The sequence below is a fragment of the Mus pahari genome, chromosome 3 (assembly GCF_900095145.1).
Source record: "Mus pahari chromosome 3, PAHARI_EIJ_v1.1, whole genome shotgun sequence".
Classification (NCBI taxonomy): Eukaryota; Metazoa; Chordata; class Mammalia; order Rodentia; family Muridae; genus Mus; species Mus pahari.
Window position 1 is genome coordinate 156,744,552 of NC_034592.1, and position 15,247 is coordinate 156,759,798.

Genomic DNA, 15,247 nt, shown 5'->3' on the forward strand with positions numbered 1-15,247 from the left:
CTCAGGAGGGGGACAATTGGTCTTGGCGATTCTATGGCATCACACAGGCAAGGTCTAGTGAAGAAAACAATAGCACAGCAGTGTTTTTCGGGAGAGTATGTACTCAGTGGGCCCACGGTCCCAAGTTCAATCCCTGGCACAGAGAATGAGGAAATGAATGAATGGATTTTAAAATTAACAAAATATGCATTTTAGATAATGTGTCTATGTGTGCCTATGTGATGTATATGTGTACGAGTCTGGGTGTCCTTTAGGGCCGGTAGAGCAAACCCAGCACTGTGGAACTGGAGTTAGAAGCTGTTGTGAGCCCACATCTGTTGGGTGCTGAGAACAGAGCTCTGGCCCTCTGGAAGAGCAGTCTGAGCGCTCAACTGCTGAATTAGTTAATTAACTAACTAATTAATTAAAATGAATGAAAGGAAGGAAAGAAGGAAGAGAGGAAGAGCTGAAAATGCTTTGTGAGTAACAGAGGTTGGTCCCACCCTCCGGAAGCCAACCAGGGTTGGCTTTTTTTTTTCTTTCTTTCTTTCCTTCTTTCTTTCTTTCTTTCTTTCTTTCTTTCTTTCTTTCTTTTCTTTTTTTTTTTTTTTCAAAAGGAGCTCTGGCAAAGTTTTATTAAAGGAAAACTTTCTTGTTTACTTCTCACCAGTCTGTTCTGGCATGCGTCTAGTAATATCAGAATCACCTGGGTCAATGATAGCCAGTGTGCATACTCTGTAGTGTTTTCCACACGCTGTACCCAATTCAATATGATTGCCACTGTGGTGATGAACACCAGTTTTAGCCAATATTCTACCAGTTTTAGACATAGTATTCTATTTCAGACCCTCAAAGCTGAGCAGCTGTTGGCGAGGATAGCCAACTTTGCTTTGCCTTGTCTGATCATCTTCAGAGTCTGTTTGTACCCCTGCACGTACTTTCCACTTTTCATAACAAGCTGGAGCCTAGAGTTGATCGACTCCAAAGACTTTTTCATCTTCTTTGCAGCCACCATCTTCCTGCCTTAGGTGCGGGACAACCCCCGACCAAGATCAGCCGATAAGATGGCCAGGGAAGGAAGAAAGGCCAGGGTCTTCTTAATGGTGCAAAGTCCACTCACACAGGGCTTACAGTCTGCCTGGAGTCGGCAGGCAGGCAGGCAGGTCTAGGACTGAGCGCGCATGCGCATGCCTCACGCTGGTTTGCAAGCATCATGGTGCCGGAGCCCTGGGGTGCTGTGAGCATGCTTTGGCATCATCACAGCAAAGACTCAGATGCTATTTAGATATGACAGGCCTGCCATGAGGACATGTGACCCCCCTCCCTCCTCTCTGTCATGTAGGTCCATGAGCTTAGGAGGCTTCACTTTTTCCCAGGCTCAGAAAATTGCATAGCAGGTGCGATGACCTTAGTGTCATCTGTGTCGCCTGCAGGAAATCATGGAGGCTAATAGGCACCCGTTCGTCGTCTTGCTCTGTAAGTGCTGTCACGAGGAAGCATTTATCTGACGAATCTCATTAAATGCTGCTTAAAGGAGTTGGGGAAGGGGTTACGATATTACAGGCTAGTGAGGTATACGTTGTCCAAGATGGGTGAACAGAAGCCCATTGGAGTTCCCCTATCAGAACATGGGAGGTGATGAGAAGAGAGGTTGGTTAGAGAGAAAGGAAGGGAGCCCAAGATTTTCAAGCCAAGAAAGAAATGGGCCTGTGAGTCACTCTCTGTATGTTATTCTAGCCCCTTGTGATGGCAGCATAGCTGAGCTGCCAAGGGCTCTTCACCTTGAAGCTTAGTGCTGCTGGAGTAATATTTAACCACCCTGCTCTAAAGACCCTACTGGCTACCCTGCTTTATAATTTTGTAAGTCCATGCTAAAGGACTTCTTCTCACAGGTCTTTTTTCGATGTGTGTGTGTGTGTGTGTGTGTGTGTGTCCTGTTGCAAATTCCAATATTTACTGCTGCTGTTCTTCAAGGACCTCGGTCCTAAGGGCTTCTTTGAAGGGCACATGGGTAAAGGTTGCTAGGACCCAGGAGGTGTAAGTCATGTGGTCTATCTCTGCCCTGGTCCCATGCGTGTAGACGGCTGAGTTCATCCCTGTGGCTGGTGCGCTGTCTATCCACCCTCCCATCCCCACCCCCCCTCAGCCGACTCAATGACCTGGCAGCACGGAGCCACAGCCTGAAAGGTGTGTTCCCTTTTGACACCAAGTCAGATGTCAGGGAGGTCATTTTGGGCACAGTGACTCATCTCCTCCTCTGGGCCTGGAAAGAAAGAGACTCAGGGCAGGGCCCACACCTTCCTGCCTTGCAGGCTCCGCTCACACACACACACACACACACACACACACACACACACTCGTCGTCGCTTCCAGCAGGTGTTTTATGAGCAGTCGTGTGTCTCTGCCACCCAGGCTTGGGGCAGTGAAGCAGGTGCTTGTGAGCTGGGCATGTTTCCGGAAACCACTACACGGTTCTCTGCCTGAGTAACTGGCAGCCCTGGGCTGTTCCCAGAGATAACGTGAGTCATTCCAGTTTGGCATGTTGTTGGAGCAGGCACCTTAGTCCTGCTTCGATTCTTCCTCCTATCCTGCCTGGGAATGGGGAGATACTATTACCCTACTTTACATGGGGGAAGACGGCGCTTCCAGAGATGCCAGAACTTAACATGAGGCTCCTGGGTACAGATCTGAGTGTGAGGGCTTTTTTTTTTTATTCCATGAAGTCTCCTGGCAAACACATGATCCAAGGCCACAGACACAAAAGACTATTCATTTCTAAAAATAAGGTTGATTTTCCCCCCTCATCCTAATAAAGGACAACATGCGTATTTTTGATTTAGGCCAGGGCCAGCCCACCTTCCTAACCCAATGGGAGGGTGGACTGGAGTTGGTGCATGGTGGAGTGGCCTCAAGATCTTTTCTCTCTTCTTCCTTTGTGTGGTATTGTCTGGCTCCCACCTTGGCAAGCTGCAGACATTTCCTATTATTGCACATTCCTGAGTGGGGCCACATCCTGGAGACAGCGTCTGTTTTCATGGCTGCTGACAGTGTTCCAGAAGCAGGGCTGCTTTTGCCGAGCATCACGGCCTACTCTTTAGCTCCGTGGTCAATGGCCAAAAACCTGTGCTAGCTTAGACATACAGGCAGAGAAGGCCTTCCGACTGGGTGGCTCAGCTTTACCGTGGACCCTGCCATTGTCCCCAGGACCATCTTGCTTCACATCCTGACGTGCCGTCGGCACGTGCTTGCCGTGAGAGTAGTTTCCTGTAGTCATACTCATGAGGTCGGTTTCAAGGCCATCATTTCCGGAACACAGTGCCTGCAGCTGGCACCTGATGTGTGTATAGCGGACACGTGAATCCACTCCTGGCTTCTTCTATCCCTTCCCACATTTGCCCACTCAGAGGACTTCCTATGTCTCTCAAAACAGCAATGTAAGGGTTTGACCTACCTCATGTGATGGCTAATCTTCATTGTCTACTTGACAGACCTGGGAAGAGTGAGTCTCGGTTGAGGAATTGCAGCCATCAGATTGGCCTGTCAGCATTTGTACAGAGGAGCCTTTTCTTGATTGCTAATTAATATAGAAAGCTCCAGCCCACCATGGGCAGCACCATCCATTGGAGGGTGGCCTTGAACTTCATGGAAAAGAGAGATGAACTTGAGCTTGGGAGCAAGTTTAAAAACAACATTTTTTTCATGGTTTCAGGCTCAAGCTTCTGCCTTGGGCTCCCTCGAGGATGTACTATAGTCTATAAAATGAAGTAAGCCCTTTTCTTCTCAGTTACTTTGGCCATGGTGTTTATCACAGCATGAGAAACCAAACGAAGCCTGATTGTCACTGGTTTCAGGAGGTTGCTTAGGGGGACCTGGTAGCCGATGAGCAATGTTACAGTCCACTGGGGGCTAATTTGAATGTCATGTATGGGAGAGCCACGGGCAGCGGATGAAGAATCTTACTTGGAGAGAGGTATGCAGAACTGGGGAGGTTAGCATACTGTGAGCCCCCTCAGCTCCCAGGATATCTGACTGGAAGCCCTCTCCAAAGACTGTCTTCTGACACCTTGGACCCTTGGCCTGAGGGGTCTGAAGACATGCCAAGCTATTCTGAAGTTGTGGCGAGTCAGTTCTCCAAGCCCCAATTTCTGGGTCACAGCAGAGAGAGACAGCCTGTGCTCCAGTATGTACCTCAAATCCTTGAAGGGCAGGATCTTTTCTCTAAGGCCCCTCGGATAATATTTGCTGGGTAAATAGATCATTTCTGAGATTCATGTGGCAGCTCTCTCAGACAAACCCCAGGCTTGAAAAGCTCAAGATATATTTTTGTTTGGTTTTGGCTCCAGGTGCTGACAGCTGTGAGCACATCTCTGTTCCCACCATGGATCACTGCTTATCAGCAGTGGCACACCTTGGGGACTGAAAGTACAACTGAGAAAGACCCTTCAGAATCACAGCAGCCCGTGTGCATGTGTGCGTGCGTGCGTGCATGTGTGTGTATGTGTGTGCGTGTGTGTGCGTGTGTGTGTGTGTGTGTGTTTGTGTGTATGTGTGTGTGTATGTTTAACACACACACTCGGATTTCTGCTGTCAATATACCTAAGAGGCGGCCAGGTTTCATTATGGTCTTTCTGGGACTGTAGGCCACTGAGGAGAAGCTCAGCAGCGTATGAGTTCTTGCAGACTCCAGGAGAAAAAGATGGCAGGCTCCTTTGTAGAGCTAGGACACCATCCACAACTTCAAGCTCCTCTCTGCTTGACGTGACTTTTTCTTTCTGGAACTTTCTTTTTGACTTAGAGACACTCCAAGAGGCATGGTGCATGAGGGTAGAGCTTAGCTCATCAGAGTGGCTGCCCACACCTGCTGAGTCACTCATAATGACCTCTCGGATGTCATTTTCTTGCTAAGACATTAGGGAAATTTTCTGCTCCTGAATCACAAGCAGACACTATAATTCAACAATCTTCTCGAGTTATTCAAGGAACATCAATGCATCCGACCAGGGGCGGATAAAATCAATGAGTCTTCTGAGAAGTGGATAAATTTCATTTGCCAAATGGGAGTCGGGGAGTTCTGTGTGACCCCTAGGGAACAACAGCTCCTGGGGGGAAGTCTGGAAGTGGCTGATTGGGGGCTTTATATGACACTGCTCTTTTCTTATCTTCTAGGCTCCATTCCCATAATAGACCCCAGAGTCATCCCGGAAAAGGCTTGCTACAGCCATCTTCTTGTGGCCTGGTGATTGAGAGCCCACAGGGAAGGTGTTGCCAGGGAAGGCCTGCCTGTTCCTGTTTAGGAATCTGAGTCTCTGCTCCATGTCCCACCTTGCATGGTAAACAGAGCCACCTCTCCTGCCCTCCGTGCCCCCAGAGCAGCGTCAGGTGAAACTTTGCACCTGAACTCAGTCATTGCTAACCTGCCCTTGCCATATTCATTCCCTGGGGGCCAGAGAATGGCCTTGTCATTCATCACAGAGGGCCACTTTCCTCTCTCACCACAGTTCGGGGCGAAGGGGTCACTTTCAGACTGGCAAGAGATCAAACCTGAGAGCGACAGTGTGTTCTCCAAGGATGCTGCTCACCTGCATCTTGAGCAGGGTGCTTCTATTGGTCTGAGTGAGAAGTTGCCCTATGCTCCTCAGTTGACTAGCAGTCAAAAGTTCTTTCCCTGAGAGAACAGGTATTCTCATAGGCAAGGAGCCGAGAGACAACGGTCTATGTTCCCTAAGTTCTGTGCCTGTATTCTCATCCCTACCAGTGTCACTCAGCGCTCCGTGCACCTGAGTATCAGGGACAACCGGGAGTCTCTGTCCACATGTGGTGTCCTCCACAGAGCTTGGGACACTTCTGAGGTGCGGGGGTCGGTCATACTGCTAACTTCTCCAAAGGGACTTGTGATTTTGAGACTGTTAGTCCGTTTGTGCAGATGAAGAAATTCTCAGCCAGGGAGAAGATAGGCCCCTCGCAGGGGCAGCCCTGGGGGCCTGCCAGCCCTTTCCTGCCCAGCATCTACCTCCACCCTGGCTTTCCTGCAGCCGTCATCCAGAGCTGAGCACTGAGCTGAGACTGGGTAAACATTGTTGATGATACAGGAATCAAAGCAAACAAGGACTCTCTTTTTGCCAACTGCCCCAGTAACAGAAAAGCCTTTTAAGGGCCCATCTGGAAGCCAGGCTTTCCCCCTCCCTAAGCAAACTGAGATGACCAGGCGGACTGTGCTCAAGTGAGGGCCGCTCTGGGGGGACCCAAGCAAACTGGGTCCCCGTCATACAGTGGAGAATGAACGAACACAAGGAGATCAAAAAGGGTTGTTGGAGCCAGCCCTGAGGTCCGCACAGCGAGGCAGCGAGCAGCCACACGGGCCCCTTTCAGAGGCCGGGGCTACCACCGACATGGCTTCCCCACAATAGCTCACTGTGGCTGTTGCCCGCCCAGGTGAGCCTGATGGCCAAGTTTTTTGGAACACTTTCTACTTTCAACTTAGACCACCTCTCAGGGAGTGGAGGAAGGCGTCCTTGAGCACGGCGTCCCTACCCACCATTACAGGGCCACTCTCTTGAAAGATCCCATTATGGGCTTGACGGGAACCTGGGCTCTGAGTCGGGCTACACAAACTCACCCAGCTGCTGGCGAACTCTTAACAGACACTGCTGGGACCCTGTTGTGTATTGGACACTTCAGGGTCTCAAAGCTGAGACCAGCAGCCAGGAGGGAAGGCGTACATCTGAGTGACTAGCAAACAGCTGCCTGTGGCCACTTCTGTCCTCTAATCCCGAGGACGTGAGGGGCTTTGAGGGCCGGGCAGATGCCTTTCAGCCACCAGGGTTCCCAAGAGCCATCAAGAGTGAAGGAAGAGGGAGGCAAAAGAATGTGCTGGCTTCTGAATGGATGCTGTATGTATAATTAGATTAATTACATTTTACAGATTGATTTTGTAGATCATAGGAGGCACATGCCCCAGTGCTCGCAGAAGTCAGAGGACAGTTTGTGGGGGTTGGTTCCCCCCTTCTACCCCATGAGGCCCTGGGGGTTGAGTTCATGTTGATGAGCTTGGCAGAAGCTTGATAGACGTTGCTCATCCGTCTTCCTGGCTCTTATTTAATACCTTTGAGACAGAACCTCGCTACATAGCCCATGGTGGTCAGCTCTAACTTGTGGTAATCCTCCTGTCCCAGCTTCACCAGATGACAGGATGACAGGTGTATGTACCAACACACGAAACTTGTGTGTACCTTTTCTTTCTTTCTTTCTTTTCTTCCCTTTTCATGTGTGTGCCTATGGGGATATATGTGCCTGTGGGGGATATGTCTGGCTTCCTGTGTGTGATTGTACATGTGTGTTTGTGCACCTGGATATCTGATTTTAGTATCAGGAATCTTTCTCAATTCTTCCATCTTATTCTCTGAGACAGGGTCTCTCAATCAAACCCAGAACTTACCAGTCTAGCTGGTCTTGCTAGCCAGCTTACTCTGGGGATCCCCTATCTTCCTTCCAAGGCTGGAATTACAGGTGGGTTTCCACACCCACCTGGGACTTCCCATGGGTTCTGGGGATCTCAACTCTGGTCCTCTGTGTACACAGCTCTCCAACTGCTCTGCTACCTCCTGAGTTTTACACCTTCTCCTCACCCTTGCTGTCGGTGGTTGGGACAAGGACATCTGAGAATCGTGTGGTCATTCAGACCTCTGAAGTAGGTTCCAAAGCTACAGAATCAAAGCCCACACTGACTTTGTAGACAGGCCTCTCTTGGGTGGCATCAGTGCCCGTTGAACGTTGTCACTTCTGTAGTTCTACTAGATAGCCAGTGACCAGCCTCATAGTGCTCTCCGTTGGGATATCTCCTACCACTCATGGACCGCTGTGACAAAGACAAAAGCTAAGACCAAATGCAGATGTGATATCCCATTCAGTATTCACACTCTGCATTTGGATTTGTCAGCAATGCTAAGTTCACCCATTGCAGCAGTTCTGTCTCCTGCTGGGGAACCCTGCTGGGATTGGGGTCTGGTCTGGGAATGGGTACCCTGTTCAGAATGCGTTTAACCTGGTCCTCTGGAGACAAGGTCCTTTCCAAGGCCTCTCTTTGGTCTGGACCGAAGGCCTTTCTACAGGCTGATTCAACCCCCATGGAGGGAGAGGCTGTTCTCCTGTCTCTGCCTCGTTGTCACCCTATACCTTGGGAACCCCACTGAGCCTAAGGGCTGCCTTGGATACAGCCCCTGGCACAGCCTCTGGGAAAATAGTGTCAGGTTTGTTCCATCCGTGTAGGAACTAGTCTACGTGGGCAGGCAGCAGGGACATGAACTTCTAGCCTTTGGTTTAGCACCCTTGAGTCCACTTCCCATGAGATGGCTCCTCTGGCCTGTTACAACATAGGTTTCTCAGATCAAACTCTGGAAAAGGGGCTGGAGAACTTGAGACCAGGTAGCCCAGGCTGGCCTTGAACTCACTATGTAGCTATGGACAGTCTTGAACTTCTGATCCTCCCGCCTCCACCTCCATGTGCTAAGATTGTAGACATGCACCACAATGTCCGTTTTATGCAGTGCTGGAAATCTAACCCAGGGCTTTATGCATACCAGGTAGGCACTCTACCAAACTGGCCAATCTCTCCAGCCCTGCATTTTCCTCTCCCAATGGTGATCTATTTCTGTTTAAAAGATTTATTCTATTTCTAGTTATGTATCTGTGTATGTGTCTGGGAAGGGTCTGGGCACCTATGAGCACAGGTGCCTTGGGAGGCTAAAGATATTGCATTCCCTGGAACTAGAGTTACAGTTGTTTGTGAGCTGTCTGACTTGAGTGCTTTGGATCAAACTCTGGTCCTCACCAGGGACAGCACTCACTCTTAGCCACTGAGCCTTCTCTCAGCCATGAAATAGCAATTTCTTGAGTGCTCAAGACATTTGTGTCACCTTCTCAGCTGTGGTCAGGTTTAAAAGAGAGCTTTATTTTATGACTATTTTAGCATTATAAGTAGTAGTTATTGTTGTGTTGTATTAAATAAAAAAAAGAAAAGAAAGGAAGATGTTTGGTGGAGGTGCATTATGGTGTGGGGGAAGGGGTGCCTCTGCAGGCCCGTGCTGAGGTGTCCCTTCCCCCTGAGGTACCAGCCACATACAGTATAGTATAGAATAGAGTTTATTCAGGGCATGGGGAGGGGAGTTGAGGGGGTAGTGGGGGGGGGATAGAGGCTGACCATGAGCATGTGGGGGGAGGGGAGAGAGAGGGAAGAGGGTAAGGGGCAAGAGCAAAAGGAGAAGAGAGCAAGAAAGTGAGGAGGGGGCAAGCAGCCCCTTTATAGTGAGTCAGGCACACCTGGCTGTTGCCAGGTAACTGTGGGGCGGGGCCTAGATGAAATGCCAACAGCTATTTTTAATTTTTATTTTATTTTAGTGTGTGTCTGTGTGTGTCTGTGTCTGTGTGTGTGTCTGTGTGTGTGGTGTCTGTGTGTGGTGTCTCTGTGTGTGTGTGTCTGTGTGTGTGTCTGTGTGTGTGTCTGTGTGTGTGTGTGTGTGTGTGTGTGTGTGTGTGTGTGTGCCTCACAGCACATGTGTGGAGATCAGAAGACCTTGGTGGAGTCAGTTCTTTCCAGTACGTGGGTTTCAGACACTGGACTCAGATCATTCGGTTTGGTGGCAGGAGCCTTTACCTGGTGAACTGTCTGGTCAAGCTAGTACTTGTTTTTACTATTAAAGTTGGTAATTTAAGAAGGATAACTGTCCAGCCACATCCCTGAGGCCTGAGGCTGGCTCCCAAATTGCTCTGTAGGCAACGTGGCTGAAGACAGCAAGGCAAGCCATGGATAGGCAACATGGTGACTTGGAAAGGAACATCTCTTTTGGGGTGTGTTCCAACTGCTTCATTCAGCCATGACACAGGGATGTCACCCATAATTCGTGGATGCTACCCAAAACTCATGGATGTCAGTGACACCATCATAACCCAGAGGCTGTTGAGAGCAGGCCTGTGAGAGGGGCCAGCTCAGGGTTCCTGCCACACAGAGGAAGCCTCGGTTGGACTTCATATCTAGGAAATGACTGAGCACCGCTCAGGAGAGGAAAGCACCCCCTCTTACCCTGACTGTGGAGAGCAGGGAAGGCCTAGGGTGGGGCCCTCAGCCAGACACGCCCCTGGGCCAATTGGGAGAGCAGCTGGGTGGGCTGGTCCCACCAAGATCATGAAACTGCAGCCAGCTCACACTGGTGACCCAGGCTCTTCCAGACTCTTCGACCTAATTGACTCTTGGGTTCAAGGCTAGGATGAGGGAAATTGTGCACATTCAGATTGGCCAGTGTGGCAACCAGATCGGAGCCAAGGTAAGGAAAAGCAGAGCAAAGCAGCTGAGAGGAGGTTTGCAAATACTTGCTAAATGGATGGTTTACTAAAGAGGGTCTTTTAGCAAAACCATTAGAGCTAGAATGTTAATTAATGTTAATTTTGCCTATAATTACACATGTAAATAGGTACAGGAGTCATGTTGCTTTTAGTGTTTTAGAGATGAGCTTTCCACATCTAAAACTAGTAATTTGTTTCAAGAGTTTTCTGAAGCTTTTTGGGAAATTTTCTTAATTTAAATTGTGTTTATTATAATTATGTGTGTGACTATGTTTGTGGTGGTGGCGGTGGTGGTGGCGGTGGCGGTGGTGTGTGTGTGTGTGTGTGTGTGTGTGTGTGTGTGTGTGTACAGGTGTGGTGTCCCAGCATGCATTTGGGAGTCAGAGGACAGTTTTGCCAGTTGACCCTTCCCTTCCACTGTGGTTCCCTGAGATCCAACTCAGCTCATTAGGTTTGACAGCAGGCTTCTTTACCTTGTGAATCACCTGAAAAGCAGGGCTTTAAAATGTTTTTCTTAATTTGAATTACTGATTTGGGAGGGTGGGTGCAGGCTGTGTACGTATGATGATCAGTGCACAGCCTGCTGGAGCTAGTTCTCTCCTGTTACAGAGGATTGAACTCAGGTCATTAAGCTTCAAGCTCTGTCACCCTGCTAAGCCATCTTGCCAGCCTTACTGGGAGGTTTTTCTGTTTGTTTGTTTGTTTTGTTTTGTTTTTTGTTTGTTTTCCTTTAATACTACATCACTGTATTTTCTTTACTCCCAAATGTTCCTTTAAAAACTTATTCTTTGGCAATTTTACACATGCTTATACTGATTAGATTCACCCATACTACTTCTCACTGCTTTCCCTGGACTCTCTCTAATACATTGATCTCCTCTTCCTCCCTCCCTCCCTCCCCTCCCCTCTCTCTCCCTCTGTCTTGTCTCTGTCTGTCTGTCTGTCTGTCTGTCTGTCTGTCTGTCTGTCTGTCTGTCTGTCTCTCTCTCTCTCTCTCTCTCTCTCACACACACACACACACACACATTTTTATAACCCACCGAGCCCCCTCAGTGCTGCCTACAAGAGTACTGATGAACCTTGGCTTGAGCCGTACAGACAGCCACAGATTCTGTGAGTTAGGGACTGCCATGGTCAGTCCACGTCAGGAAGACCACCTCCAGCAGTCCCTCTCCATCCTCTGCCTCTTGCATTCTTTCTGGCTCCTCTTCCTCACTGTCCGGTGAGCCATGGTAGGTGGGGTGGAGTCCATGCTTACAGTACAAAGAAACTTAGTGTGCAATAGAAAATTAGAGATGAATACAGAGATAAGTAATGAAAACACTCTGGTACATACATGAGTTCTCCTCTCTACCTTTCTCCTGCTACAGTTCTGGGGGGAGGGGGGGCTCTTGATTCCTTCCCCTGGGCAAAGCCAGGAAAGCAGGGGCTGGAAGCCAGGATCTTCACTCCTGATTTTAAGATCAACAATGGATGTGAAGTATCTATGTAGACAGCTCATTGTGCTAATTGGAAATTATTTTTTATGTGTGTGAATTATGTGTTTAAAAACACCACCATTAGACTGGGCGATGGTGGCACACGCCTTTAATCCCAGCACTTGGGAGGCAGAGGCAGGCGGATTTTTGAGTTCAAAGCCAGCCTGGTCTACAAAGTGAGTTCCAGGACAGCCAGGGCTACACAGAGAAACCCTGTCTTGAAAAAAACAACAAAACAAAACAAAACGAAAAAAAAAAAAAAACCACACCACCATTAAAGACCTTTGTTTCTTCATAGCAGTGTCACTAACAACAGTCAAAAGGTGGCACCAGGGAGAGAGACAGCTCAGTGGGTAAGAATACTTGCTGCCTGCCAAATCTCATGACCTGAGTGTGGCCCTCAAGACCCACATGGTAAAAGAGAACCGATTCCTACAAGCTACACTCTGACCTCCACTTGTGTGCTCTCCATCCACAAAATCAATACATAAATAAATGTATAAAACACATTTCAAAGGTAGGGAAACCCCGAATGTCTACAGGGAGTCTCCTGATGTACAAATATATGATCACAGTGTGTTCTATTTATTACTAATTCAATAAAATATTAATAATATTAAACTTAATATAATAATATTAATAATATTAAATTTAAAAAAGAACGATAACATTAAAATCTTCGAGGGAAGGGTGGTAAAAATGTATGTTGTTTAATGTTTTCCTTGTCCTTTTTTTGCATGCAAATTCAAGTAGTATTGAGTCTGTTGTATAACACCCTCCCCCCATCAAAATACCTTTCACGTTATAAACTGCAAACTCTGCCCTGCTCAAGCGTCTCCATCGTCTCTCACTGTCTTCCCTGACAGCCGTCATTCCATCTCAGGTCTTTGTCAGTGGCTGCCCTTCCAGGCACCTTGAGTGGACCCATGTGGCTCCCTCCTGCCTCTCATTTGTTGGGCGATAGCTCACTGTGTGTATGGACTACGTAGTGTCGTAGTGTCTGACCCAGGGATGGACGCTGGCCTCCCCCACTGTAGGGAATGCAGCTGGGAAAACCTGAGGGCTTTTTCTTTCTTTTTTTTTTTTGGTTTTTCGAGACAGGGTTTCTCTGTATAGCTCTGGCTGTCCTGGAACTCACTTTGTAGACCAGGCTGGCCTCGAACTCAGAAATCCACCTGCCTCTGCCTCCCAAGTGCTGGGATTAAAGGCATGCGCCACCACGCCTGGCTCTGAGGGTTTTTTCAATTCTCCTAATTTTCTTGTCTACTTTTACATCTTTAATCAGATCTGTGTTGTATCTTGAGTATGTTCCTCCACACTAAATCCTTATCACCCCTTTATTCCCTCACTTTTATCTTGTGTACGCATACATTATTTTATATGACTACATAAACACAAATGGGAGAAAACATGATATTTGTCTTTTAGCTTGGTCCTCTTAATCTCCAGTTTCAACCATTTTCCAGAAAGTGACAAAAAACTTGGTTCTTTGAGGCTGAAGAAAATCCCACTGTGTTCGGTCGTACTTCCTAGCCAATACTTTACTTAGGGACTGCCGTCTTAGTTTCATTTCTTAGCTTCCACGAACAGTATACAATCTACATGGATGTGCAAGTGTCTCTGAGCTGTGTTGACTTGGAGGCCCTTGGGTGAGTGAACACTTGAGAGAGCCAAAGCTGGGTTGCCTTGAACTGTAGGCCCTGGAGCCCTAGGGCTGTCTGAAAAGCATCAGTCACCCTTACGTGCCACAGGAGTCAGATCAGACCGTCATAATCGCCAGAGAGTGGGGGTGGGGAGGGCTCAGGGAGATGGCTCTGACCCTAGGTGATAAGGTGGAGAGAGGCCTTGAGGAGGAAATGAGCTTTAAGATAGGGGCTCATCAGCTCTTGCAGCCTCCGGGATTGTGCCATCTGGTGGCTGGAGTCCCAGCCATGACTTCTTGTCGGGCCTAGAAGAATGTCAAGCAACATTCTAGGCTTAACTGGAAAAGCTCTTGCCATGGAAGCACGAAGACTGGAGTTTAGAACCCGAACACTCATATCGAGAGGTCGGTAAACTGTCACAGGTCTGTATCGAAACCAATGCGCTCCAGTTCAGTGAGCAACCTGTCTTTAAAGGTAAGGATAAGAATGACTGGGGAAACCACTGGACCTCGACCTCTGACCTTCACGCGAACGTCCAAGCAGGAGTCTGTGCACCGACAGGCGAGTGTGCACATGGTCATGAACACATACACACGATGCTAAGACACATTTCATCTCCACCATTTCATAACTTCTCAAACTTACTCCCCTGCTCTTCAAAGTCCGTTCTAGCACAGCGCGTTCTTGTTAAGAGTGTGTCCGGAACAGAAGTGCCGCTTACAGAGTAGGCTTGGGAAAATACCCTTGGAGATTTTTGACTCAAGAGAATGCATTTTTATTTTTTTATTTTTTTATTGCACTTTAATATGAGAGCTTTTCTGAATGGGCCAATGAGACCATCCCAGTAGTTTCCTGTGTTAATAGAAGCTGTGGGATGGCAAGATGGTCCCTCTGGTAAAGGTGCTTGCCACGAAGCCTGATGACCTGAGTTCCATCCCGGGGACCTACGTGGTAGAGAGGACTCACTACCACTGATTCTTTTGGCACACATTAGCGAACACACATGAAAAAGTGAATAACTAAAAAGAATAAAGTGCTCTACTCAGCAGAGAGCGATGGCACACCCCTTTTTGAGTTAGCACTCAGGAGGCACAGGCAGATCTCTGTGAGTTTGAGACCAGCCTGGCCTACATGGCAAGCTGCAAGCCAGCCAGGGCTACACAGTAAGAGTCTGCCTCAAAAAAAAAAAATGCTGTATGCATGATTGGAAACATAGACTATTCCAAACAGTTACAAGACAACGGCTATAGGTCATTCTGAATTGGGATTATGTTGGATGGTCAAAACATATTACATCAAATTGTGCAGAATGACCCTGGCTGTAGACTTTTGAAGTGAATTTCAATGGAGGAAAAACTCCCAAGGTGAGAAGGAGATACCGTTGTGAAACAAATAAGAATTCAGTCTGTCCTCATTTCCTAAGATCAGCACTTCTCCAGCTCAGACTGAGGGAAGGCGAAATTTGAGCTCCCTCATCCGAAGTGAGATTCTAAAAGGACTGGCTGTAACGAACCCGGGTTAATAGCAAAATCCAATGTAATGTTTTATGTGCTTGACATTTCACTTCATATGGTTCTAGTGCAGCCCTCTTAGTCACACATAGCGGAGATAAGAAGAGAAGAGAGAGGAGGACTCGTGGAGCAGGGTCAGGCAGCCCCCAGGGCACCTACACACAGGGGCCAACTCACCCTTTCAATTACTTTTCTTCTTGCTACATCTATCTATCTATCTATCTATCTATCTATCTATCTATCTATCTATCTATCTATCTATCATCTATCTATCTATCTATCTATCTATCTATCTATCTAT

The 15,247-nt window shown here is 48.0% G+C and overlaps 1 protein-coding gene and 1 pseudogene across 1 annotated transcript in view; one reads left to right on the forward strand and one right to left on the reverse strand.

Annotated features, from left to right (window-relative positions):
• Nucleotides 1-587: 587 nt before the first annotated feature.
• Nucleotides 588-994, reverse strand: LOC110319355 (annotated as a pseudogene).
• Nucleotides 995-10,238: 9,244 nt separating this feature from the next.
• Tubb1 (tubulin beta 1 class VI) overlaps nt 10,239-15,247 on the forward strand; it is a 7,454-nt gene continuing 2,445 nt past the window's right edge. Inside the window, exon 1 of the mRNA XM_021194531.1 lies at nt 10,239-10,272. Within this exon, the coding sequence (XP_021050190.1) occupies nt 10,239-10,272 (34 nt within the window). The remainder of the gene's footprint in view (nt 10,273-15,247) is intronic.